General features: G+C 38.9%; 5 protein-coding genes across 17 annotated transcripts in view; 4 read left to right on the forward strand and 1 right to left on the reverse strand.

Annotated features, from left to right (window-relative positions):
* Window positions 1-3,460, forward strand: part of LOC124306339 (mediator of RNA polymerase II transcription subunit 13-like) — a 29,408-nt gene extending 25,948 nt beyond the window's left edge. For both annotated transcript variants that reach the window (XM_046766924.1, XM_046766925.1), the window contains 4 exons: window positions 21-359; window positions 512-796; window positions 894-1,165; window positions 2,165-3,460. In XM_046766924.1, coding sequence (XP_046622880.1) covers window positions 21-359; window positions 512-796; window positions 894-1,165; window positions 2,165-2,297 — 1,029 coding nt within the window. In that variant the 3' untranslated portion in view covers window positions 2,298-3,460. The remainder of the gene's footprint in view (window positions 1-20; window positions 360-511; window positions 797-893; window positions 1,166-2,164) is intronic.
* A 635-nt stretch (window positions 3,461-4,095) lies between these two features.
* Window positions 4,096-9,413, reverse strand: LOC124306345 (glycoprotein-N-acetylgalactosamine 3-beta-galactosyltransferase 1-like). 4 transcript variants are annotated; one of them, XM_046766945.1, is made up of 6 exons: window positions 9,377-9,413; window positions 6,332-6,549; window positions 5,867-6,045; window positions 5,270-5,477; window positions 5,043-5,181; window positions 4,096-4,922 (listed from the first exon to the last, which is right to left on the reverse strand). In XM_046766945.1, the coding sequence occupies exons 2-6, from the start codon at window positions 6,360-6,362 to the stop codon at window positions 4,379-4,381; spliced, it is 1,101 nt and encodes a 366-aa protein (XP_046622901.1). In that variant the 5' UTR covers window positions 6,363-6,549; window positions 9,377-9,413; the 3' UTR covers window positions 4,096-4,378. The 4 variants fall into 4 exon arrangements, with proteins under 4 accessions (XP_046622901.1, XP_046622900.1, XP_046622899.1 ...); XM_046766944.1 differs by lacking the exon at window positions 9,377-9,413 and adding an exon at window positions 9,271-9,291; XM_046766943.1 differs by lacking the exon at window positions 9,377-9,413 and adding an exon at window positions 7,867-8,199.
* On the forward strand, window positions 8,736-11,066 carry LOC124306348 (SUZ domain-containing protein 1-like). 5 transcript variants are annotated; one of them, XM_046766954.1, is made up of 4 exons: window positions 8,736-8,958; window positions 9,793-9,863; window positions 9,924-10,125; window positions 10,250-10,383. In XM_046766954.1, the coding sequence occupies exons 1-4, from the start codon at window positions 8,905-8,907 to the stop codon at window positions 10,367-10,369; spliced, it is 447 nt and encodes a 148-aa protein (XP_046622910.1). In that variant the 5' UTR covers window positions 8,736-8,904; the 3' UTR covers window positions 10,370-10,383. The 5 variants fall into 5 exon arrangements, with proteins under 5 accessions (XP_046622910.1, XP_046622908.1, XP_046622909.1 ...); XM_046766952.1 differs by having other exon boundaries at window positions 8,753-8,958; window positions 10,288-11,066; XM_046766953.1 differs by having other exon boundaries at window positions 8,755-8,958; window positions 9,933-10,125; window positions 10,288-11,066.
* A 476-nt stretch (window positions 11,067-11,542) lies between these two features.
* LOC124306351 (40S ribosomal protein S15Aa) lies at window positions 11,543-13,286 on the forward strand. The gene is made up of 4 exons (XM_046766960.1): window positions 11,543-11,668; window positions 12,211-12,345; window positions 12,740-12,905; window positions 13,060-13,286. Exons 2-4 carry the CDS (start codon window positions 12,213-12,215, stop codon window positions 13,151-13,153), a joined length of 393 nt encoding a protein of 130 aa, XP_046622916.1. The 5' UTR covers window positions 11,543-11,668; window positions 12,211-12,212; the 3' UTR covers window positions 13,154-13,286.
* A 123-nt stretch (window positions 13,287-13,409) lies between these two features.
* The window catches only part of LOC124306337 (protein sidekick), a 35,668-nt gene continuing 23,227 nt past the window's right edge, over window positions 13,410-25,850 (forward strand). For all 5 annotated transcript variants that reach the window (XM_046766919.1, XM_046766920.1, XM_046766921.1 and 2 more), the window contains exon 1: window positions 13,410-15,017. In XM_046766919.1, the coding sequence (XP_046622875.1) occupies window positions 14,870-15,017 (148 nt within the window). In that variant the 5' untranslated portion in view covers window positions 13,410-14,869. The remainder of the gene's footprint in view (window positions 15,018-25,850) is intronic.

The raw sequence follows: 25,850 nt of genomic DNA on the forward strand, positions 1-25,850 counted from the left end.
TCTGTTTAATTTACATTCAGGTCCAGCCTTGGAGATTGGTAGTCGGTCGGGTGGGTCGCATCGGCCATGGTGAACTGAAAGGCTGGAGTTGGCTTCTGTCTCGCAAAGCGCTTCTCAAGGCGTCAAAACATTTGAAAGAAATTTGTGGTCAGTGTAGTCTTATGTACCCAGGGGCGGCACCTTGTGTACTGAGCGCATGTCTGGTATCTCTAGAACCAGACTCGACACTTCGGCTGATGGCCGACCAATTTACCCCGGACGAAAGATTTAGTCAAGCCTCTGTTAACTGCCAGCTGTCCACGCCACAGGACGTCACGTGTACTCATATTCTCGTCTTTCCTACTTCAGCTACCACGCAGGTACGCTATACACTTTCACTTTGATGTTCATGATTCATGCACTGATGGATTCGACTGCTATTGGCAGAAAATGAATCTCTTGGAGTTCAAAGCTACATGTTATATTGGCATTTCTCATCTGCGTCTTTGTAACTTTGTGATTGATATTACAGTCTTCGCAAACTGCTTTCCAAGAGCAGCACATTAACGGACCATATCTTGGGGACGATGAATTGTTTTCGGTACTTGACGACGATATGCCGGAAGGGATGGAAGGTATGGGAGACTTTAACGATATATTCAACGTTTGGCCAGAGGCAGGTGCCGGAGGAGGACAGAGTCCTGGAGCAAGTCCACATCGACAAGAGGGCTCACCCTTAGGTGCTGAAGGCGGAGGTTCAGGCCTCGGAAATCACGACGGCCCCGGGAGCCCTTTCCCTTGCAACAATACTCCCAGGGCAAGTATTTTGCCTGACGGGTACTTGTTAGATTCCAGAAACATGACGAATATAATGCAGCAATGAATATGGTTAACATTCTTTCTTCATTCCACAGACGGCGGTAAATGACCAGGCCGAAGAGGTCGGAACGCTTTTGCAGCAGCCGTTAGCTCTTGGGTATTTGGTATCCACAGCACCTACTGGACGTATGCCCTCCTGGTTTTGGTCAGCATGCCCTCACCTCGACGGTGTTTGTCCCGTCTTCCTTAAGAATGCTTTGCACCTGCACAGCCCCGCTATTCAGCAGAACAGTGACGATCTTTTGCAGCAGCAGAGCGCACTCACTGCGCATCCCCTCGATTCTCAATATACCACTGATGTGCTTAGGTCAGTAATATTTATTAGTATTATCTGAATATTGATTCATTTATTCAACTTTAAAGTAAAGTTGCATTGGAAAGTAAAATTACAAAAGTAACCCTGTCGAGATAAACAGGATTATCTGTTCGCAGGCCTATTAACGTTAAGTTCTAAAATTTAATACTATAGTATTAGTTCATTATATTGCAATAAATCTTTTTCAAACTCGTGCAATCATGCATCACAGAACAAAGAAGAATCACAACAAAAACTAATAAAAAAGAATACGATGCGTGCCAATTTTAAAAGTTCTTAGTAATGTCTAGCCTTTGAGATCAGGATCCATAGTCGGCGGTTCATTGCAAACCTCAATTGTCTTTATAAAGCTTTTTTTCTTCCCAATCGCTTTGGAAAACTTTGGTGGTATTATAATTTTGTCCGTGTTTTACTTTTTGAGTTTTCGTATTATTTGATAAGATCAATATAGTGGTATATTAGACTTTCATACGCGAAAAGTTCACGTAGGTTTAATGGATTGTCTTAATAGAACTTGTACATCAGTTTCAAGAACAACGCTCAGATTGGGAAATAACGATTTTTTCTTAATGTCTGTAAATTTTCAGATTTTGGATTTAATACAGAAGTTTGTTTTAATATCTTAGAAATTCGTACATCAATTCCAACTATTTGAATTATTTTTATCTGCATAAAAGTAATACATTAGAAATATACTGTCTAGGTAAGATGAAATGCTCGTCGTAGTTTATAGTATAACTAGATCCAAGTGATATGAGATATAAACATTATTAGCATTTAGAAAATATCGTTGAATTGAATTTATTAATGCTACCGGACGTGTCGGAGATTTTAACTGCTCACCATATGTATAAAAGTCCTTGTGGATCATCGATATTATGGATAACTGAAATCAGTCTGGTTCCATGACGATATAAATATTTGAAAATATTTGCTATGCCAATATTTTTTAAACTTTTCTTATCGTACAATCATATCGAATGATTACAGGTATGTGCTGGAAGGATACAACGCATTGTCCTGGCTCGCGGTGGATGCCAATACAAAAGACCGGCTATCCTGTTTGCCGGTCCATGTCCAGGCACTCATGCAGCTCTACCATGCAGCGGCAGCCCTCGTCTGACCCAGACCCTCTCCTCTTGTAATGCAGCGCGCACTCCTTTCTCTCAGATTCGTTACTGTATTAACATTACTCGGGGCTTGGCGAGAGCAAATAGTTTTATATCCGCACTGCGGTGATACGACGTTAAATATCGATAGAATCGCTGTGTTGTTCCCGACTTGATCTTTGACGTCCATGAAAATAATGAAATGTATAAAATTGAGGACTATTCGCTAGAATTGAAAACTTGGATACGAGAACAAGACGGGCATCGTCGTACGTCGTTAAGAGCGAGTATAAGACATTTGGAATTGCCTCTCGGCTAATAGATAGTTAATTTTATAAAAACTTGAAAAAGAAGTAAAACAATAACAAAACATCAGAACCACTAGTAAGTTATATGTATCCACAAGTGTTTTTAATTGTAAATTAAACTTTTGTACAAAGAATTTTATTACATACTAGCGCGACAAGTAATATAAAAACGAATATATTACATTGTTTTATAATTTTATATAGGTAATAAAATGAAAACGGGGGTAATTGTTATTTGCCTCATAAAAGCCCCAAGTATGCGATGTTGTGGAAATGAGAAACGCGATGTGTATACTCCCCTGTTCGAGTCACTGTTATCACGTTAGTCAGACTCGAAGCGCAACACTGTAGAAACGAGTGCAAATTATATTGTCATTTGATACGCTGGACGACCGTACTCCGTATGCATACGGCATAGTGTAACATATTATAATGTTTAAAGATAAAGAGATGATAATTTATGAAGCGATCATATCGCGGGAATTAGCCAATTTAACGTGGTCGTCCAAGAATTTCATCATTGAAAGAAAAAAAAATTAATGGAATAAGATACGACCTGATGAGAAGATGAAAAAGGGAAAGGGGAACGCGATGGGGGAGAGGGAGGCACGTGTCTGGGTGAAGCCGCGGTGGCAAAACTGCGTCAGTCGCATAGTACAAATATGACCTGTACATAGGAACCCTTAACCCCCTAATTATTGAATTAATTGAATAATTAATTTACTCACACACACCCACACTCACTCTGTATCTATAGTATTTATTACATGGGTAGTACGTCATTATTGGGATTATTATTATTATTATTATATTAATATTACGAAATACAGTTTTATGTGTATATATATAATTATATACTTCGTTCTAAATTTGAAGTGCGTTTTGCAATTCAAATTGCAAGCATAAAAGAGAGGGTACATTTGGAACAATTTTTCGTGTATTTATTTATTTTCTCTACTTATTTTTTCGGTATACTGTAATTATAATAGGTATAATTCGAAGACAGATATAATCTGTTTTTTGTTTCTTTATCATTGATTCTTTTTTCGCAAAGTTTTTCAATACACAATAAATCAAACCCTTTCTATTTATGCTTGCCATGTATAAATAATCCATCCTTTGAGCAATTTACCCTTTTATCCTTACTTTTTATCATTCAATGTAAAGAAATAAGAAAAAAAGTTATTTACAAACGCATATATCTACATATGTAGGTAAAACCTCATAAGCCGTTATCACTTAGCTTCTTTGTGACTTTTCACACTGCATGTTGCTGGTAATTACCAATTACGTAAGTTATCGTTGGCTTTAAATGACTAGTAGATTACAAATTATGGTACGAGAATGAAATAAACGTGGTGTCCAACGCTCGGTGAGTACGAGAAACAAGAAAATAGTGGAAGAACTTGAGGAATCGTGCGAAAATTTGAGGAAGGTGACACACGGAAACCTTGGAAATAATTAGGTAATTTACTTCGATAGTTTTTTTTTTCTTTTTTCAGAATTACAATGGGAATTGTAGGAACTCAAATTTTTTAATTCCAGCTAATTTGAAGTGACCCCGAATCCGAAAAAAATTTAGTAATAACGCAAGTGATGATAAAAATTGTGAAAAATGAAAGTAGTTCTGTGGATGTATGTAACATACCACCTAATTACGCATGAAACCAAGTAAGTGAAGAGACGTCTCTTGTAACTTTTCAGGACCTTACTTTACCAAACTGCTGGACACCACGGGCAAGAATTCCTGTTTAGAACTTCTTACATAGAATAATATTAATTTTGGACTAGTATTGAGATGTAGCACTAGAATGCACTAACAAGGTACTTTCAACCTTGTGAGATATGCCATACGGTCTCAAATGATAAATGAGATACTCCAATACGTACATCATGTTGGGAGATACATAATGAAATGAAATTGCGCTGTCTGAACAGCAATTCAGACCGTCATTTGTTTTATAGTAAATATACTTCCAGTACCAAAAATTTTTATCAACATGATTCGGAATTAAGTGATGCTCAGGGACGAATGGAAAAAATCTACCACGTCCGTGTGGATCCCGAGTGTCCATTGCACGAACTCCAATATTATCCAGGCACTTTCCCATCTCCACATCCTCCGCTCCACCATTGTCTGCCCGGCATTTCTTTTTATCTGTCAGTCCATCCTCAACCAGCTTGCGCAGTCCTTCTAGGCTGAGCACATAGCCTGCCCCTCCGCTCATGTATCCTTGCTTAACAAACGGCTTGAATCTGCACCCAAAGTAGAGGGGAGATTCGGGACTGTAGGACTGGAGCATGTAGCGGAGATTTTCAACAATCACATATCTGAAAAAATTGATTGCATTACTTTAGAATGATAAGAAATATCCGAGATAAGTATAATTTACTATTTGTTCATCAAATGCAAACATTATACTTTCAATGTAAACCACAATGAATACTTACGTGTCATCATCCGCTTTCATGAACCAGTCGGCCTTGTCTTTGTAATTCTCATATGCATATTTGAAAGCTTCTTTAGTTTTTGCCCACAGATTGTCTCTTCCTTCTTTAACAGGAAGAACTACGGTCGGTAAGCTTGTGTCTGTGGATTAAAAAAACATTTTCCAAACTTGAATCATTTTTAGTTTGAAATCAAAAGTTCCTTCTTGGAGCTAAGAATTATTCGTTACCTGCTTCTGAGCTCATGAAAAGCAGGATGTTACATCGTTTACCCCAAGTAGCTTTCACGTGACGAGCTTTAGTTTGATGGTTCTTTGGACCAGTCATTACCCAGCAAAGAACCCTAATTTTCTTTGCCATTTCTTGGGCAACCTCATCTTCCCCTTTGTGAAATTCTTCATCAGCTCCGTGAAACTTTACATCCGTTTCTGGGCCTGACTGAAAGTAAAATTACTTTCATTTCATTATATTTCGTGATTTCTTACTCCAATATAATTTCCTAGTTTAGCTTTACATTCAAACCTTACTGTTATACGAGGTAGACAACAAGAATTAAACAGTAACCCTGCACAATGTGAAGAATGTCGGTGAATGATGCCAATACATTACAATTGAGTAATCCTGATCGCATCTGATGTAAGATTCATTTTGAATTTCGTATTTAATATAATCAGATACTACAAGTTTTTGGGAACTTTGGATCTAGCTCTACGAGTGACTGATATAATTATTAGCTTTTGTTCCATTTTAGAGTAAAGGAAGTCAAAGTATAACTATGGAGTTAGTAATGCATTTGGGATTGGGTTCTATGACCGATTAGTCAATACCTCTGATTCAAGCTCTGAGTAATGATGAGGATCTCTGGAAGATAACGCAGGGCTGCCAGTGATCCAGTTAAACATGCGAGGAGCATCATTTGTTGCTGCAAGAAGGAAGCAAGCCGAAAGAAACCCGAAAACCATTCCTGTAGCAAGTGTCAGTACAAATCGTCGACCACCACGACCACCTAATATCAGTAATAACAAATATTCGTAGCACCTTAAATCCACCACCTCCGCCATCTTCATTGTATTTAATGTCAGAGTAGAGGACTGTGCAGTTTACGATCTTAACGTTGCACTTGACAATGTCTTACATATCTACAAAAGTACAGGCAAAGTGGTATAACGAAACAAGGCCTTGAGAAAATAATTGCAATTCTAGTTATAGTTCTTCCAGATTCATTGGTATTTTGGTTTTTGATTCTGGTGACTTACCGTGTAATGTTAGATAAATGTTTCTGAACAACTTACCATCTAGACCCGGTATCCATTGCTGTCCCATAATGGAGAATTTTTTTTACCCAATGTTTACGTTAGCCCAAAACAAAATGTAATTCCATGAAAATCGCGTATGTAGTGCAAGAGATAGTCATTGTTGGGTATGGATACACAAGTAGGCAATCTATTTGGTCCACTGGCAAATCTTCACGTAAAAATTCTCGCTCTCTGTGTTTGGAGTTTGGAACTAACTGTAAATATTGAAAAAATTATTATCAGCTTTATCGCAAAATGCACTTAATCAGTGCTTCAAAAAGAAACTACATCCTGTGAATCAGTTCATATGTATCAACGGTTTTTTATTACTTTCATGAACCAATTGATTACGACGAAAAATAATCAGTTCCAAAAACGAATTCAAAAACTCAGGATTTACATGTAGAAAATAGAAAAACTAAAAATCTCTGATCATATTAATAACAACAATAACACTACGTCCAGTCATCAGTCTACAAGGTTTAGAAAGTGGAAATGTGTCGTTCAGCAGCTCATCAAAGTACTTTTTGCTTAGACAAGCACATTTTACAGATAGCAAAATATAATTCTATTCGACATTAAGACTGCATACTGTTGAGGAATTCAAAAAAACCGTATAAGAAAAATGTGTGTACCTTCAAATCAGTTTTTTTCTACCGTTAATATTAATTTTTTTTCCTTCAATTTCTTTGTTTATCAGTAGATAAAAGAGAAACCCCCCCCCCCATGAATGTGCATTAAGTGTTGTATAAATACAATCATATTCATTGAGCAAGTTTCACAATTTATTTTTTGTGATTGAGTATAGCACATTTATATTCCTCAAATACTATGATTGAAATTGGTTTTTGATGTCTATAATTGAATTTATTTGCACAAGTCTGTGAACCTGTACTACACTTATAAATAATTTACACCATGTGTACAATAATGTTTCTTTGCAGCAAAAAGTTTTTTTATAGGGTAACATAATATGCATCGTAAACAGACTCTTTATCGCAATTGAACAAATAACTAATAGAGTATATACATTGGGAGATTTATCGAAGAATAACAAATGATAAATATTAGGACAATGAGTTGTGTGCAGCTTATTCGAAGGTGTACATTTGTACAATATATGAGTATGGTTTTCCTCGAGTTTACCTACTGGAACTGAAAAACAGTTCTGAACAAAATATTAAAGAATGGAGCTAATTTGGAGTCTGGTGAACAAGAATATATTCCATTGGGCTCTAATTGTCGTTCCACGAGCACATTTTCTGAACCTGCGTGATGATAAAAAAAACGCGATAAGATAGACCTAGCAGGACGTAGTACCATGAGAGTGATAGAAACTATGAAAAGGGGTGTTACAAACGGCATAAAATAGCCTCATAAAGAAATCAATAATTTATTACTTCTTAGTGGCAAACACACCGTCACACGTGATTTCTCGAAACTGGATTCTCATTTTAATTCACGAGGACAGATATTCGTCCGACCCAAGCAATTAAATCATGAATAATTACCAAAGGTCAAAATTTACGTACCGGCACTGAAAAATGTGTCAAAACACTTTCCTTGCAGCTGACGTTCCGTTTCGCATTTACCGATTTACTTCCCTATAACATTCTACGGTATTTTACCGATGAGTTAATTACAAGATTTATACAAGTTTTCACGATCTGGAAAGAGAAACTGCAAAATATTACTCTATTCCATATCGTCGACTTTCCTCCTCTTTTTCACTTTATTTACGAGAAACGGCATCATAAATGGACATCAAACACGGACAACAGCCCGCGAGAGACTGGAGCACTGGAGAGCAGGAGAGACAACAGACTCTAGTGGAACTACTAGTGGTCTGAACATATCTGAATGAGGAAGTAAGAGAAAAGGAGACGAACCTTAAGCTCTCTGCCTCAAGCCTGCGTGCTAACAAAAATTGGGCCCATTTTAGAAGCAGAGATAGTAGTACCGATTTTTGCCACTCATTGCGTTCCTGTTCTTTGGTCGTTCGAAATATGTAAACCAGGTAGCTGTCTACCACCTAGTCATCACCTAATAATCGTAACATTTAAACGACTAAATAACTCGAATAAAATCGGCACTATTAACTCTGCGCTGAAACTTGGCCCAACTTGGTATTTCGGAGTTTCGTCTCCTCTCGAACTTCCTGGTCTGAACCAATATGGTCTGAACTTCCGCAGACACGAGATGCCGCAAGTGCAGAACAATTGGGGATGGGTTAATTGATTAAATCCAGGCTAGATAATTATAAGGGAAAAAATCTAGTTGCCGAATGAATAACAATTTTTGGAAATCAAGGAAACTTTTTACGATTCGAATAATGTAATTCGTATGTAATGAAGCTATGGGAATTTTGTGCGGGCCGCGTGAAAACCGTAACGTTGGCTAACTTGTCGAACGAACCGCGACGAGTTCAGAGTGTTGAAAACTTTTATGAGGGGCATACGGAGCCTTTTCCTCTTTTTTTAACTGCTTCTAAGTCTGGTGGTGCGCTCGTCGTCGTGTCACAGATTTCGTTAGCTGTTCGGAAGATCCTAATATCGCCAGAAGCGCCCGTAATGTCAGCTGTCGACGATGTCTACGAAAGCTGGGAAGAAATGGAGGAATCCGGGGTGAGCGTATGCTGATGTACAATATCAATTCGGAGCCATGCAACTTCAGTTATATCCGACACGCACCCCGTATACATTCTTCCGTTCGAGACCACTCACTTTAACCTATATTTTTCTTAAAATCTTCCCCATTATCCAGTTACACCATATCTAAAAGTATATCGAAATCTCTCTATTGCATGCATCCTTTTACCCGGAGATCGTTCAACAATCCGGAACAAGTCCAGTCACTTTGTCATCAGGCACGTATTATTTTTGGTTCCCATTCGCGTTCATGTATATGCAAACACCCACACGTACACATGGACACACCGCACACCTGCGCACAGGTGAATCGCGTCATTTCCGAGGAGTTTGATATAAAAAAAGGCAATGTCGGGAATTCGCATTAAGAAATTGCATATTTGCATGCGTATACCTATGTTTCAACTCATGAACACCACATTATGCCAGCGACATGGATTCGTCAGACACTGATAGCATACCCCAGCGTCTCCGTTTACCTATATATATATCTGGCTGCAACTATACCGATATAAAAAATATTTATTCCTCTTGTAGATACGCCAGACAGTAAAGAAAAAGAACATATAGATAAGAATAACATGCAACTTCTAGTACCCGTGATATGATAAATGAACTGAAATGAAGACAAGTTTAGCACGCTTTACAAACAGACTATTGTAACGTAACTCGGTGCAGTACTCAAGGGTTAATGTTTTAGCCAGCGACCACAAGTTACATCCTCTACAAAAATATTTTGCAAGAGAAAGTGTGATATTCTCATCTCTCACTTGAATGATGATGATAGATGATGACTTTATGCTGTTGCAGGTGCTGGACAAAAAGTTGAAGGCACTAAAATTGAATCCCTTGGAAGGTCTGGACGATGTTGAACCCCAGAGGTATAATATCCAAATTTTCGAAAATATGTTTTGTTTCATTATATCGTTGCCTAATCTCAGTTGGCACAGCTTAACAGGTACTGAAAATTCAAGTACAAGGATGATAATCCTTGGTGAAGATAGTTTGCGCACTCAATACGTCCCTCCGAAACCTACAGTGAAGATCCTCAAGAGGCCAGCAAGGCATTCCCAAGGCAGCGGAGACGGGCCTCTCCTCAACGGAGATGGCAAACCGAAGCAGCCGATAAAATCCCTAAAACAGGTATATGTCCATCCGCATTTCCAGAAAGTCTCTTTTTCACTCATTACAATCAGCCTTTAAGACAAAAATGAATCAGTCTAATTTCCAATTAAACTAGTAATTATTTGACATAAACAAAATCTAGCAGAAACAACTTTCTTCAATTGATGGAGTAACTTTTAGAGGGAGCAAGAATATGCAGAGGCACGCAAACGTATTCTGGGAGAGGAAAAAAGTCCAGAAGAGAAATCGGTCTGCGAAGTAAACAGGATCCAGCCAAAGCCACCGAGTCCTCCAGGGAGTAATCTCCCTACAAATGTGCTACGGATGCCAATTGGCCCTGATGGAACCCGAGGTTTCCATGTCCGCAGGTAGCGCTGTTACCAGGGTTTTTCCCTCGTCACCCATCTTTATCCTCTTGGTCCCTCCCCTGCCCCAGGGGAGGCGGAGAGGCGGCTATGAGGCCGACCGCAGAATTCTGAAAGCAGCTTCGCGCTTCTTGGCAACTCAGAGCGTGACGTCCTTGGAAACCACAAGGAGTCTGCTTGGATCTGCGTCCAACAGGCCACAGCGCACCACCGCATATTGCACAGCGCCGAACACACGTACCAATAATATCAAATGCTAATTACATAATAACGTGACACTGTTGCCAAAAAAGAAAAGAAAAGAGAAAAAAACTACACAAAACAAATATTCACATAATACCAATTCGACATTGTTTTTACTAAGTTTTTTTTTTTTTATCTTCATTTTCTCGTTTCTGTTACAAATGGACCAGAGGTTCTTGATTCAAATAGGATCGTCAGAACTAGGAAAAAAATTTATATCTCTTCTGAATAGCGGACGAAAGATGTAGAAATTCGTTTCTTCTTGATCGGGGTGCTTGACAAGAATATTCTTGCTGATATCGAGAACTCTAGTACATAATACCCTCAATAATATAAAATATTCCTGTTGTATTACTATTGATATTCCAATTAATCTCCAACCTCCAGCAACATTTTAATATTTTGACTAATTTTAAGCTAGAAGTAGCATGATTCGTGGAAAAAATCTTCGGCATAGTACCGCGGTTCGAAATTTGTCCTTATTCAAAATTTATTGTACACAATAATATTGACGAAACAATCTGGTATAAAATTCTACCCGCAAATTTTTTATACTATTTCATTATCCATGTTGCGTATTCCATTGTACGCTTGAGCGGAGTTTCAAGTGCAAAATTATTGATTGAGTTTTATTCAGATCTAAGCGGTAGGAGCGTGTCGGTCTGAAATACATATAAGGATTCGTGGCCTAAATAAAATTGTAGCTAATTCCGAAGTGCGAAATGTTACTATGAGCACGGTTTTAAGTAGAGAGTCTACTCAAATCTGAGATTCGGCGCCGGAAGTCAATAAGTTTGTCCAGAAAAACGATAGTCTCGCTTTGCTCGATTGGTTACTGTCGAAAATCGATTAGTCCAGGGAACTTCCTGTACCTTCTGCGCCTGCGGAATCTTTCTTTCGCTAGCGATAACCGAGCGTGAATGTCGCTGTGGTAAACAAAATATAAATCGCAGGTAATCCACAAAACTGTTCTGCATCCAAAGTGGAAATAGATTAATTACGTTACAGTTACCTCTGTTGTGTGTTTATACATCTTTATTCCACGTTCTTTCTCAAATACCCATCGTGTACGCGATTCCTGGCCAACAGGCCGGAGCATTCAACTCGTGATGTTCTGTGTTCGTGTTCTCGTTAATTGAATATTGTGAAATAATTTGTTCATGAAAAAGTTACAATTTAATCTTTGATATTTTGCATAGCCTAAGTCTGTCTGATCCTTCTGATATTGATGTCACCAAATCCGATTACTGTTGTGTTACTCTTTTTTTTTTTAGGTTATGTTACTGTCATCATGATCTTGGGTGACGCGAGTCTCTTTTCTATACGATAATTTATAATCACTGAGCTATTTCAGAAATCACAGCACTGATTCTCTACAAAAATACTTATCGTTATTCGTACACTTTCTCAGTTGTCAGCTAACTAATGGCAACTTGTTCCAAATGAAGCAGGTAGTATTAAGCTCAATACTCAACAACCATATTTTTATTTCCAGCCATGGTGCGTATGAACGTTCTTAGCGACGCGCTCAAGTCGATCAACAATGCCGAGAAACGTGGCAAGAGGCAAGTCCTGCTTCGCCCTTGTTCCAAAGTGATCGTAAAATTCCTCACAGTCATGATGAAGCATGGTGAGTACTTCAAGTTTACGTCCATTCAAAATATATAATTCTAAGTGCTTGATTTGGTGAAACTGTGCTAACTTTCTCGGTATGACATTTACTCCTAAATATTTCTTTGAACAATGTACTTTTTGTATCACCTAAGTAATGCAAACAACTTAATTTTGAATAGGCTTTATTTTATATTGTATTATGTCTCTTGGCAGTTGACTAAAGTGGTAGTTTCATTCTTGAGTAATTTTTTGGTCAATGTGCTATTACGTTATTTTCTCCTTTAATTGGTATATAATTTATTAGAAAGAATGTGGCTTACCAAAGAAATATAGCTATTATTCAGTATCAATATATTTTAATCCTAGAGGAATTCTAAACACTATTAAGTCATTTCTAACTTTGCATTCAGGCTACATTGGTGAGTTTGAAATTGTCGACGACCACCGCAGCGGAAAGGTGGTAGTGAACCTGACTGGCCGGTTAAATAAATGTGGTGTTATCTCTCCAAGATTTGACGTTGCCATAACAGACATTGAAAAATGGACCAATAATTTACTACCATCTCGTCAGTTTGGGTAAGCATTTAAATTTATTTAAATAATGAGGTTACAAAAATTACTTACATCAGAATTTCAGAAGAAGTATGACATCGATTCAATTGCCTGCATATTATAATCACTCACACTTTGGCGACTAAGCTTATTGTTATACATGATCCTTTTTTTACAGTTATGTTGTCTTGACAACCAGTGGAGGTATTATGGATCATGAAGAAGCAAGAAGAAAACATCTTGGAGGCAAAATCCTAGGATTCTTCTTCTAATTTAATTTTTTTGTACAACAACAGTAAAACGTGTCAATAACAATCAATTGCTTAATTGTACGAGAAACAAAACCGCAGAATACAAACCATGTGAGAAACCTTACCACCAACCAATAAATTTTGTTGATACGAATATAATTTTACACAGATCCATGTTCTCAGATATTTTTATTCTACAGCAGTAAAAAACAGTAAGCTCAGAAGATTATGCAACTGGTGGAAAGATTAGGTGTTAGAGAAAAACTAGTGAAGTCTACAGATGTATCGATTAAGGTATGCAGTTATTGAAAGGATTATATATGACACCATCAAGACAGTATGCTACTATTACTAAAGATGTGCTTGCCTATAGGTACGTATTCATTATGCACATTTAGCATGCCTACACAAGCACGTGCGCATTCAGGAGTAATTTGCAGCTGTTTCCCGCAAGCTTGGCCTATGAGCCGGTTCTCGTTTGTCAAAAAAGTAACGGAATGAAAATTGTACAATCCGCGTGGACATCCCGTTCTTGTTATCACTGAATTACTTCTTATCCGTGATCGTTGGTGGACAATGACTTTATCGATAGTTTCGTATTACCAATTACAGCGATCGGTAATGCAGAGTGCCACATCTCCGCCGTTGACAATGAAGTTCCTTTTCGTAGCCTCTCTATAATGGCGGTATGTTCTGCGCTTCTGATTGGCTGAACTCGCGGCCAATCAGTTAAGCGGTGACAACTGTGTGCGTAACCTCGTCCGTCTCGCATTGGTAGTCAGTGATGCGCGCAGGGTGAAGGTAGACGTACCGTGGTTGGGATTTCGACGCGCATTCCACACCACTATATTCCGAGTTGTTTGACGGGCGTACAAGACACCACCAACACTGTACAGCGAACACCAACCAAACTAAAGTTTAGTCCCGACTTCGGCGGAGTTTTGGTGCGGGGTGAGTTTGTCAGCGCTCGGCCCGGTGTACGCGTTGTTTTGTCGGTAAGTGGTGCGGTACGGTTTCCGAATTAAACGAATCGTTTTAAAGTACGGATTGTTATTTTCCGAGAAAAAAGCGCCAGATCCGTGATCACTTTTTCCTTCACTTGATGCTTCTTTTTTTGTCTTTTTTTTCTTAAACCTGTACACTATACTTTGTGTTGAACGAAGAGTAAAATTTACGCGGAACAAGTGGACAGGTATGTGTATACATTCATCGCTGCGTTGCCAAGTTGCAACCAGGTGAACGTAACCGTTTGTATTATGATTGTGTTACCTGAGCTCGGCGTGCAACGCCTGCTGCAGGAAGCCTCGTATGCTGTCGTGATCTGACAATATACATACCGTCTACACGGATCGCTACATGTGAATAGAGGGAAAAAAAACAACAAACAAAGAGAGAGGTGAAAAAGTTTTTCAAAACCGAGGAAGCGTCAACTTCAGTCGCTCGTTGTTGTACTGCACCGTGGATTTATTTATTTCTTGGAAAGCCGGCAGTGTAAAAGCTTGTAAGAAGACAAAATAAGCGAGAAAATGAGGAAGTTTTTTACAAATAACTCGTGCGAATTCTTGCCGATTGTTCATTTGTTATCTCGTTGTCGCATCGTATCCGCAATAGGCAACATTCTTCGTGAGTGAACCCTGTTCAGTGTCTCCTTCTCTGCACTCTGCAGTGCAGGAAAACGTAAAAGTGTACAAGGCATAGTTGTCCCCAGCTGTTGCCGCCGGTCAGGCAGCGTATATAATGGAGAAACTCGACTGGCCGAATCTGCGACGATCATTTCATCCGCAAAATTTGATAAAAACTGGAGGAAGCAGGAGGAGAGTTTCGTTTCGGAAGCTATTTGCCGCTCTGTCGTTCATATGCATTGCGGGCGGCGCCTGCGCGACCGGTAAGTTTTCATAATACCTGCATCTGTTCTATTCCAGAAATACGTTCGCGAATGCATTGCACTGCATGCGTGCAACTGCTGTTAAGCACTGCGTGTTTATTATACCTATGTGGTCAAATACAGGGATGCACGCGAAGCTGCGAAACCAATATCGAAGACTTGATTGAACAAAAAAAAAAAAGAACGAGCAAACGGAAAAAACCCGTTATGGCTGACTTATCTGAAATTTAATTTCGATCCTCATCCAGCGTCATTTGTATAATCGGGTCAAATATTTCGCTGAATAATGATGTTACATACAAGGTTACATACATGATGACATACAAGGTTATTTTCGACGTTGCAGTATTATAGAGTTTACGTATGAATCAGAAGTTGGTAACGTTATTGTAACGATTCACGTTTTGGATAAAATCGTTATTTATCAGTTCCACGACAGTCGCGACAGAGATGCCTACTCATCTCTGGTCGTGATATGCGTTAAATTATTCCAATAAGAAAAAGTATAATCATATTTTAAAAACTTGACCACTTCAAAGTCACTATAAAATTGCAAAATAGTGATTTTTCCATTCTATATTTCGTTACTTTAACGTTACTAACTTCAGTCTCTTGTTTCCCGTGCCGTTCACACGGTTCAGCCGTCCTCAAAATATCGATGAAACAAAAGCAGGTAACAGTCAGGCTTTCTCTGCGTAACTACTGTAGGAAAATTTCAATCATTAGCCGTCGGCCGGATTGTACCTGCGAAACTAAACGTTATATGTAATAACGCAGTGACATACGGCTATTCCGAACGTCGACTAAGATACGGATATTCGAATATTCCGAGAGAAACGGTTGGATTGAATTCACCTCGAAGGAATTCGCGTGCGATTTCCGTTCTGTCTTTGAGAGGAGGGGGGACACCAGACAGGTACAGGAACACGGTCCAAGCCACCGGCAATCACACATGTGTGATGCGACGGAAGGAGGCCGTTTGCCTAGGTCACGTTCGCGATTTGAATTGGCTCCGGTTCAATGTCTGAACAAGAGGTGCTCGACGATAAAAAGAGAATAGGGAATTATTGAGCTCTGTGTCGGGGGTTTCCTTGGTTCGTTGAGTTACGTCACAATTTCCTTCGATTCTGGCGGAGATTATTGCGGAGTCTTTCTTTCATTTCAGACCTTTTGTTGATCTCTGTGAGATGTTTTCATCGGCGGACTCGTTGGAAAAGAATTGAATATTTTTATGTATAAGTATAAAGGTCCCATGTGGCGGTTAATAATCGACGCGTTTAGATGGCTGAATTATATTCAATACTCAGAATCAATTGATGCAGGCTGTTGCCTGTATGTTATAAAACTGATCGAACCTCGTCGTCGCGATGATCGTTAATAATGATAAATAAAAAACGACCAATCGCATCTTCCTCCTCGTATTTGTATATTTAACGTGAACCTATGCACATGTGCGAGGCTCGTCGATGGATTTCACACCGACGCGAGGATGAGATTTAGTTGAAATTTGATAATGTTCGCGTGTTCGTATAACGTTTATTATTATTGTTTTGCAATGTGTAACCAATATGCTGCAACACCTTATTTTACGCCGATGAAAAACTTTGCCTTGTTCTATATTATATAATCCCCATGTTTGTGGTTTGGTACACGTATGTTATTTATTATACACCCTTATACCCAGCTTTACGTCCTGGATACGTTCTTGAAAAGCTTACCGCACAGCGAAAAGTCGTACAACGAATCAATTATTGTTATACAAACCCATACAAATTCAATTGGATCTATTGCAAAATTTTACAGTGTCATAATTAAAGGGGGCCGTTGTAGCGAAATGCCGTATAAGGAGGTATAGGTGTAAAAGATACAAATACTTTTTTCTTAAACAAATAAATGTTACGTACAGTATCTCTTTACAAATTTATGTCTCTTTATTATCGTTATCTGTACAGTTGTTATACATGGTATACGATATTACCGCATCACACTAAATAATGGAGCATTCATTCGACCTGCACATTATCTAATCGATGCACACCGACTAATTGCTCACATGTCTGAAATAATAATACTCCAACTCGCGAGAGGAAGAGAGAGAGAGAAAAAAAATAGAGACTGGTCTACGAATATCGCGATTAGGGTCTCGATTCGTTTATTTATCTCCTACTCCAGGTCGAATGTCGCGCACGATTTATCATCGGCTGCGGCACAAAGACGTCTTTCACAATTTCTTCTTTTGCCCCCCCCCCCCATTTCAATCGGCGATGCACCATATATATATATGTGTGTATGATATTATTACATGCACACACGCCGAAGAGGTACAGCAGCACGCTTTATTTATCCATAATGTGTGAGATACCAGCGTATATGATACGAAGTATGCGCTTTTATATATGCATATATCGCCATGGAAGAGAAGAGCGGGCGGTTGAAGGTACTCGAGGTGTAGACCTTTGTACCTCATTAAATCCCTTTTTTTTAAATTTTTTTTTTCTCATCTCCTTCTCCTTCGCTCTGGGTGGTATTCGCCCGACCAGCAAATATAATCATAAATAAATAATGAAACGAAGAACGTTGACTGAGATGAAATTTTACCTCGTTTCCCTATAAACACGTCTCATAATACACATCGGGCTGAAGTTAGTAACGTTAACGTGACCAAACTAAATCTCCAAAATTAATTCCCAAAGATGCAAAGTAGCGATCTTTCTGAATCATATGAATATAATACATGCATCGTTGCAGTGACGTTACTAACTTCATACTCATTCGTACACCGCAGTACAGCAGGTGTGGTTGTTTATCAATGGTGCATACCTACAATGTATGTAACTTGTATTTTACTTTACTTGTATGGAATTGTTTTTTAGAACATCGGTGCCGTGAATGTAAAATTTTCACGCGACGTATCAGGAGGTGGAGGAGGCGGTATACTTTCCTCTAATTTAGATTTATTACGTGGGTTAATCCGACCAATTGTATGAATTGAGTTAAATCGTTGACCTCCTCCTCCTCCTCCTTCCTCCCTCCACCCCTTACTTATACACACATTCCGGCTGTCTCACTCACTGTAATGACGTAGCACGTGCCGGTGATGCTTGATTTAACTCTATCGTGTGCGTGTGCATGTGTGTATAAGATGCTGCGTGTCTCTTCTATGATGACGATCAAGCGTCGCGGATGAAATATTTGACTGTGCAGACTTTCCGCATCCCGTGAGAAATAATATTAAAATTCTTGTAGGTGTGTATGTATGTATGTGTAAACGGACGATGTGCAATAACGTTAGGTACAGGTATAGATTATGATACATCGGAACTTATGATTCATCCTAAAATTAACCCTAGTCATTTACACCTATGGAAACTTTCACATTGCTTAAATGGGTTTACTCAGACCCCAGTCATCTTTGGAACGTTATTACTGTAGGTATACGTATAGTTACGACTTGAACAAAATTCTGAGAAAAAAACTTGACAATTCGAAAATAGACTCCAATCTTAGTTTCAGCAAGAAACGTTGAAGGATGTGGGAGAAATTGTCGAAGCAAAGAACAGTAAAACAATATACAATACATTTCCTAGGGTCTCCGAGACCCCTCAAAGTTTTTTGAATCATTCTTCATTTTACTTGCACAAACAACCCTGATTTTAAAATTGTACGTTAAAGTCGAATACAGAGGTAATAATTTTAAGGGGTTGCCATGGTGGAAAATCGTAAATTATGTCCTTCCGAAGCACGCTAATTATATTAGAGGTAATATACGATTTCGTAGTGCAATTATGATCCTATCAATCGAACTACGATTATCACCACTATCCGAACATACACTGAGGAAAATTGCATTCGTCATAATAACTGGAAAAATTTAATAAAACATGTATCGTTAAAAAAAGTGATTGAATATATTGTTGGAATTAGGAAAAACGAGGGACGCGTAACCATTTTGCGCCATCGTCGATACTTTTTTGGTTATTGCAACGCAAAATCAGTTTGTTCAGTTTACTCTACTTTTTTAGTTAAACAAGGCTTGAACATCAATTTATCGTTGCACGAGCATTAAATTTTCGCAACAGTTGCAAGAAAATCTAGTAACAGTAATCGTAATGATAAAGAATAGCAACGGATACCAGAGTTTCCGGTAACAGCTGTAAAACTAATTTTCATTTTCTACCTAGAACTATATTTTTCGATTATGGTAAATAATGAAAATAGTCGTGGACTTGGGCGGTAACCGTAACTAAAAATTTCTCTCGGTGTAAAATTTTCTCCGTATCTAAGAGCGGAATGGGGATAACGCGCGATTCGTCGTTCTCTTCCTGCATGCACATCGCCGAGAATCGCATGTTCATCGTCATGTATAACTGATGCAAAGAGCAGGTGTGCCGTGTGTCACGTATACCTGTACAGGTACGCGTATGCATGTGTGTACAACGTGTCTACATACGTGTATATATATATATATATATGTATGTATGTAGGTAGGGGTATCAATTTACGGTTGTAACACTATATTCGTACAGGCGTTTGCGATGAAGAAGAAGAAGGAGGAAGTTTTGTGAAAAGGCTCTGGGAAGGTACAACCACTTCATTCGCGAAGGTATCGCGGTGCATGTATACATATATACTTACACACATATATATATATATATATATATATATATGTATACGCATGGTAGGAAGTGTAGGTATGACCGACGTCAGCTCAATCGAGGGAACAATGGATGGATAAGAGCGGCACCGGCAGCACCACAAGGTTCGGGTATAAGGTACCTACCTACCTTATACCTACCCTACCCTATATTTCGCATCAAGTTTGCTGCCACTGCGACTGTCGTGCCGCTCGCTACCCATGCCCGTATAGTTTTGTATCTCACGATCAGTTTGGTTCTCTCCCTTATACAGCATTACAGGTCTCGGTGTGCTTGCTTGCCTCCTATCGTCTCCTCTCCACTTATTCACGTTCGTCAGCCCCCTTCTTTTTTACTTCATTTAGAGGAGTGGGGTAACCTTTGGATGGTATAAAATCACGTCTATTTAAAGAGAATGAAAACACTTGGAGCAATTTCAGTTTGAGGGCTTGATTATTTATAGTTTTAAGAACATTTTGGAATTTTTTTTTTTTTATTGAAATTAGTAACAAAATGGCGGCACGGTGGATATGAAGCAGCGAACGATCATGGTTTAAAATCCGGCGGCGGAGATTCCGCGGTACAATTTTTCTACGATAGATACTTGAAATTTTGGTAGAATCTTTTAAACTTGCTTATCGGTTCGAGCTCGCGGTTAGATTTTTTTATTTCAATCCCAACATTTTCTTTCTGTGGAAATTTTTTTAACGATACACACACGCAGACACACAATAACAACAAGAACTGAAAATGGGTATGATTTTAAACCGTCCAAGCTGTACCTTCTCTCCTTAAGTACATGAAGTGACTCGGTTCACTCTCTAGAAGGTATCTTTCTTTGTTACTGTCAAGTGCCTGGAAGTTCAGAACATTCCCCCAAATTTTCTACGAAATTTGTGTTTCTAGATTTCGGGTTAGAAATGATTTCTAACCGTAGATCGAAACCCTGAAAAACAAGACGAGACTGAAGCCATCAGCCGGAATTAGGAGTCGAACGTTCCAACGTTCTTTCGAACAAAGTGAAGTGAAGCGAAGAAAATCAAAGTTTCGTGAAATACTATGAAACCCCGATACTTTTACAGAATTATGAGGATAAAACTGAACTGCATTTTTCTATTTCCAAAAAGCTTAACACGTTTCGCCACTAATTCTGCCTTCTAGCTTCAGCTTCGTGAAAACGAGATATCAGCTCTGCAGAGCTGCGATACCGGGTGTAAAATTGTACTGACACTGAAACGAACACCTTCCAGCAGTAGTGACGATGACGACGACTCCACAGTGCAAGTTTTACAGCGTGCGTCACCTCTATAGCACCAAGGAAAATAGTTCAAAGGGTGGAAAGCCTTGTGAATGGTCACATACGTACAGTAATCTTTCATGTTATACTACGTTGGATAAGGTGAAGAAGAAGAAGAAGAAGAAGAATTACGTACCTGAATGTACCTTCTCTTACGCTAGTGCCGCAGCAGCTCACGGACCGGATATGTCCCCACCACCAATTTTCCCTTTCAGCCTTTTTAACTTATACTATACACGTCGCATGCATTACTATCATCGTTATACCTCCACTCTTTCCTGTCTCTTCCTCCTCCTCCTCCTCCTCCTCCTCATCATCACCATCATCATGATCATCATCATCTTCGCCATGCTGATTTTCTCATTTCTCATGGTAACACGAAACACTGCAGGTGTATTTATATAATTTCACATTTTCTCACGCGGTTTTATAATATAATGTCATATTCGAATTGCATATCCTTGCCATTCGTGCATGGAATGGATTAGTTATTATTGGAGAATGTTGCGGAGAATTTGAAAAGTAGAATATACTGCTTCGGAGATGAGAAAATGCGTGATATGGAATATCAAACTCATTGCGTGTAGATTTTTACCGCATATCGTCCAGTGTACAGATGAATCGAGTGGGGTTAAAATATCAAAATGGTTGATTGACGGAAGGACCGATATACCGAATATCGAATTTTTAATTACGCGAAAATATAATTCGTAGAATTATCATAATGTAGAAAATCCAATATAGAAAGTAGAAGTACAGAAAGACAAAATATAGACAGGTCAAAACGTGGAACGACAGAATCTAGAATTCGTATAAGGTTTTATAATTATCGAGACGAGTTCTGACGATTCTATATTTTGGCGTTCTATATTCTGACCTTTCTATTATATTACTTTTTCAAAAATGCGATATTGCGACCATTCTATTTTTAATCTTCCTATATATTTTTGATTTTATAATCATATTGCAGCAACTAAGATTTCGAGGTACGAGTATGTTTTGTTTTATTACGGTTTACCGAATTTCAAACAATTCCAAAATGGCGGCGTAACGGTTTTTCATCATCACGAATCGTTACTAACTTCAGCGTGGTTACTCGGCCGGTACATACATACAAAATACAAATGAGCACACGGTCCGCAACTCCGGTGAATCTGTAGATATGTACAACGTGTAAGAAAGGGGAAGAAAAATAGACGCCTAATGTGGCAAGGAGAGGGAAAGATGGATGGACGACGAAAGAACGAAGGACTGACTGACTGAGTTCCGTCTCTCTTCACTTTTCTCATAGGCTCGGGCAGCCGGTGCAACAACAATCAGGGGCCACTGACCGCCCTCGGCAAGGTTCTCTTCTCTCCTTAGGTCCCTTCCTTAGGGATAAGGAGAAACACACACGTGAGAGACGGTAAAACAACAACGACGACGATGCGACGCGACTCGACTTCGTCGGGCCCAAAGCCAAGAGGAGGGGGGGGAAGCAATGCACCACCTATACTTACTTACCCGATCAGCCTCCTCGAAGCCTGGGCTCTCTTTATACGTTGGCGGAATTAGGATTAGAGCTCATTGAACGAGGAGGAGAAGAAAACGATACTTGTATACCCTATTGTACCTACTGTTGTTTCGATCGTTAAACTTCTTGTACGTTGCGGCAATTCTCAGAATTGAAAATTCGCTCCTTTCCTGTATACATTTCAAGGAATTACATCGGTCAACACGAATTTTTTTTATTCTTGGTTCTAGACAAGCCAAATTTTCATTCCTTACACGTAACTAGTAAAAGAAAAAAAAGCAGCTTTAAGATTACTTTTGTAAAAACCAGTACGATATTTACGGATTAAAAAAAAAAAATTACCCATTTTCTCAAACATTTTATTGTAAATCATAGCAATCAAACGAACTTTAGTTTCGCAGAATTAATTTTTACTCATATTCTACAAATTAATAATTAATCACAGGTTTTTTTTTTCGAGTTTATATCTAAATAAATAAATTTTGATTCTATATACATCGAACACTAACCACAAAATATACTTCACTTATTTACTTGTAAATATTAGCTTTTGTCGTTTTTACGTTGACGTTAAGCAAGTCTTGAAGTTTTTCGTTCACAGATAGGTATCAACCAAAAACTTGAAAGAAATTATTTTTTATCAATGTAAAAAACGGCAAACAAGCAAACCTAACGAGTCGATAAATGAAGATTTTCGTTAACTATTCGACCGTGTAGAATCAAAATTTATTTATTTGAATATAAACTCGAAAAAAAAAAGAAAAAATAATAATAATCAGTTGACCTGTGTCATCGGCACGAGTAAATTATATTTCTATAACGTCGCGAACCACGGCCATGATCCTGATAATACCCTGTAAGCCTATACGGTCGTGACCTCCTCAGGGAGTTTGAACTCACGGCACCTGTCGATGTCAGGGCTTATTGTTAAACCTCTTCTCTATGCGTGTGTTTATTATACATACACACCTATTTCTATATACTCGGCAAATATTTAATTATCCATCGTTGCCCCAGTGTAGCCTTTGCCTCCCCCTTTCCCTGCGTCGGTATTTCACCTAACTTCTTTTTTTTCTACTTGTTCGTCTATCTTGTCTCTCTTATATTTTCAGTCCTCCGTTATTGATATGGCATATTATCGTCATCGCAACTATAACTTGTATATACATACATGGTGTAATACGCCTACTTCTCTGTTATATATCGGATTGGATGCATTAAGACTTGTGGATAGAATCGCGTCTACGGCCCCGATTTCTTTACCTCACGCGTCAACTGCTTGAACTTTCTGTAACACTGACGTGATAATTTGCTAATTATGTACTCGTAGGTATTCATATACATATAATCATTTAGCAACATATAATAGGTGTAATATGTACCAGGCTTAGTGAACCTTAAGAAAATGATAACGATGAAAATTCACTTTTGTTGTATTTTTACGAGATTGAAGTTAGTTAAGGTTAACGTGACGAGACCTCGTGGAAAAAATCGCTGCATTGCGATTTACCGAATTTTCAGATAATTTTATGTTTTGAAATACCCACCATTTTCACAGAAATGTATCGTTTGCGGTAACGTTATTAGGAATAACCATTCAACCTTACCTCTTTCTTTCTAAAGAAAGAAAGTAAGAATGAAAATTAAAAACATTGTCAAACATATCGCGTAGAGATTCGAGATATAGAAATTCCATTCACGTCTTCGCTCTTATTTACTCGACCTTGCGTTATACTCAGAACGGCAAACTTCCCACTCGAAAACGTTAAACAGAATATTACAAGAGGAATGTTCGTATGTTCTACCGCCTGGAGCGTTTGGAAGATGGATCCTCGTGACATTGTTCAGCAGGTTCCATTACTGGCGGGTCCTCGTATCCCGGGTCCAGGATTTTTGACACTGTCCAGAAGCGCGCGTTCGAGGGCGGAAAGAAAAGATGCAATGGAGGGAGAGATGCAGCACGCACGCACTTGTACAGCAGACTGCAATTCCTGTATAAGTTCTTCTTCTACTTCAACTTCTTCTTCTCCTAGCAGGAACGCCGACTGTGAGACTCGACGGGACGTCGTCAACCTCTTGAGATGAAAAAAGAAGGTACCTTGGAAACCTTGTCGCGCAACGGTCGCTCCATCCTCGCGTTTGAGAATAAAAGGAGACGATGATCCATACATATACATATAACGCGGGTCTGACCTTCAACTCTGACGAGAGATTGATTCAAGTTCGGAATATCCCTGCTAGTCAATTACGAATTGTCGTTACGATTGATTCAACTTGCAATTGGTGCGAGGCTCACATTTGGTCCACATTCGACTATCAACTAATTTTACAAAAATATGCATCTCTATGTATATTTGCGATGAACTTGTAAACGTGCAGTGTATTGGTTAATAAACTGCAGGTATGTACACTTGGGAACAATGAATCTGAGACGGCTCATTTTTTTCAATAGACAGTTACGTTGGCAACACTGAGAAACCTGCAGCGCCACAGTCGGCCGAGCGCGAAACTAACTCAATCTCAATAAATATAACATAACCCATTACCGTCGAATCTAACCTTAAAATACCACGAAGATAATGACTTGTTGGATTGACACGTCAATTCTAACGTTAGATTCGACGGTCATGGGTTATGTTACGTTTATTGAGATTGAGAAACCTGTCGGCTTCCAACATTGTTACCAACGTAACTGTCTAGTGTAAAAAATTAGCCGTCTCAAATTCATTGTCCCCAAGTGTACGCGAAGACTCTTCCTGCAGTCAGTACCTTCCATGCGATCAAATAAAGAGGTTCTTCTTGAATATCGTCTCTTATTCGTAAAATCACTAACAAAACTATGGAAATTATCGTAAAACAGTATACATACATCAGGGCTGGGGGCGTTACGCGGTTTCGAACTCTGACAATTACAATGGTTAGATTATAATGAGCATCCAACGAATGGTGGTGGTGGTGGCGGTGGTGGTGGTGAACCAACGTAGGTCGGTACATCACGCATCGTGCATAAACCTAATGAACGTGCTTATGTATCTACAGGGGAACGTCTATCCCCCCCAATTCGTAAACGCGACAAACCATCACACTATACATACAACAGCATTCATTTGCATTTTGTGCCATTATTCTGCTGTACGGTGTGATACGACAGATGCTACGGGGCTCACGGTCATTCTTCTGTTGTTATTATTATTATTACTATTATTATTATAGGATAGGTCTGCTGCATTTATACATCCGCGTGCAATCCCGCGATATATTGTCGTGGAAGGGTTGATATGAAAGCAGGTCTCTCTCTCTCTCTCTCTTTCCCCCTCCTCCCCCAATCAAATTGAATTGCAGTTGAAAAATCATTAGAGTTGTGAACGGTTTTATTCTTTACGACATAG

This window comes from Neodiprion virginianus, chromosome 5 (genome assembly GCF_021901495.1).
Source record: "Neodiprion virginianus isolate iyNeoVirg1 chromosome 5, iyNeoVirg1.1, whole genome shotgun sequence".
In the NCBI taxonomy this organism is placed as follows: Eukaryota; Metazoa; Arthropoda; class Insecta; order Hymenoptera; family Diprionidae; genus Neodiprion; species Neodiprion virginianus.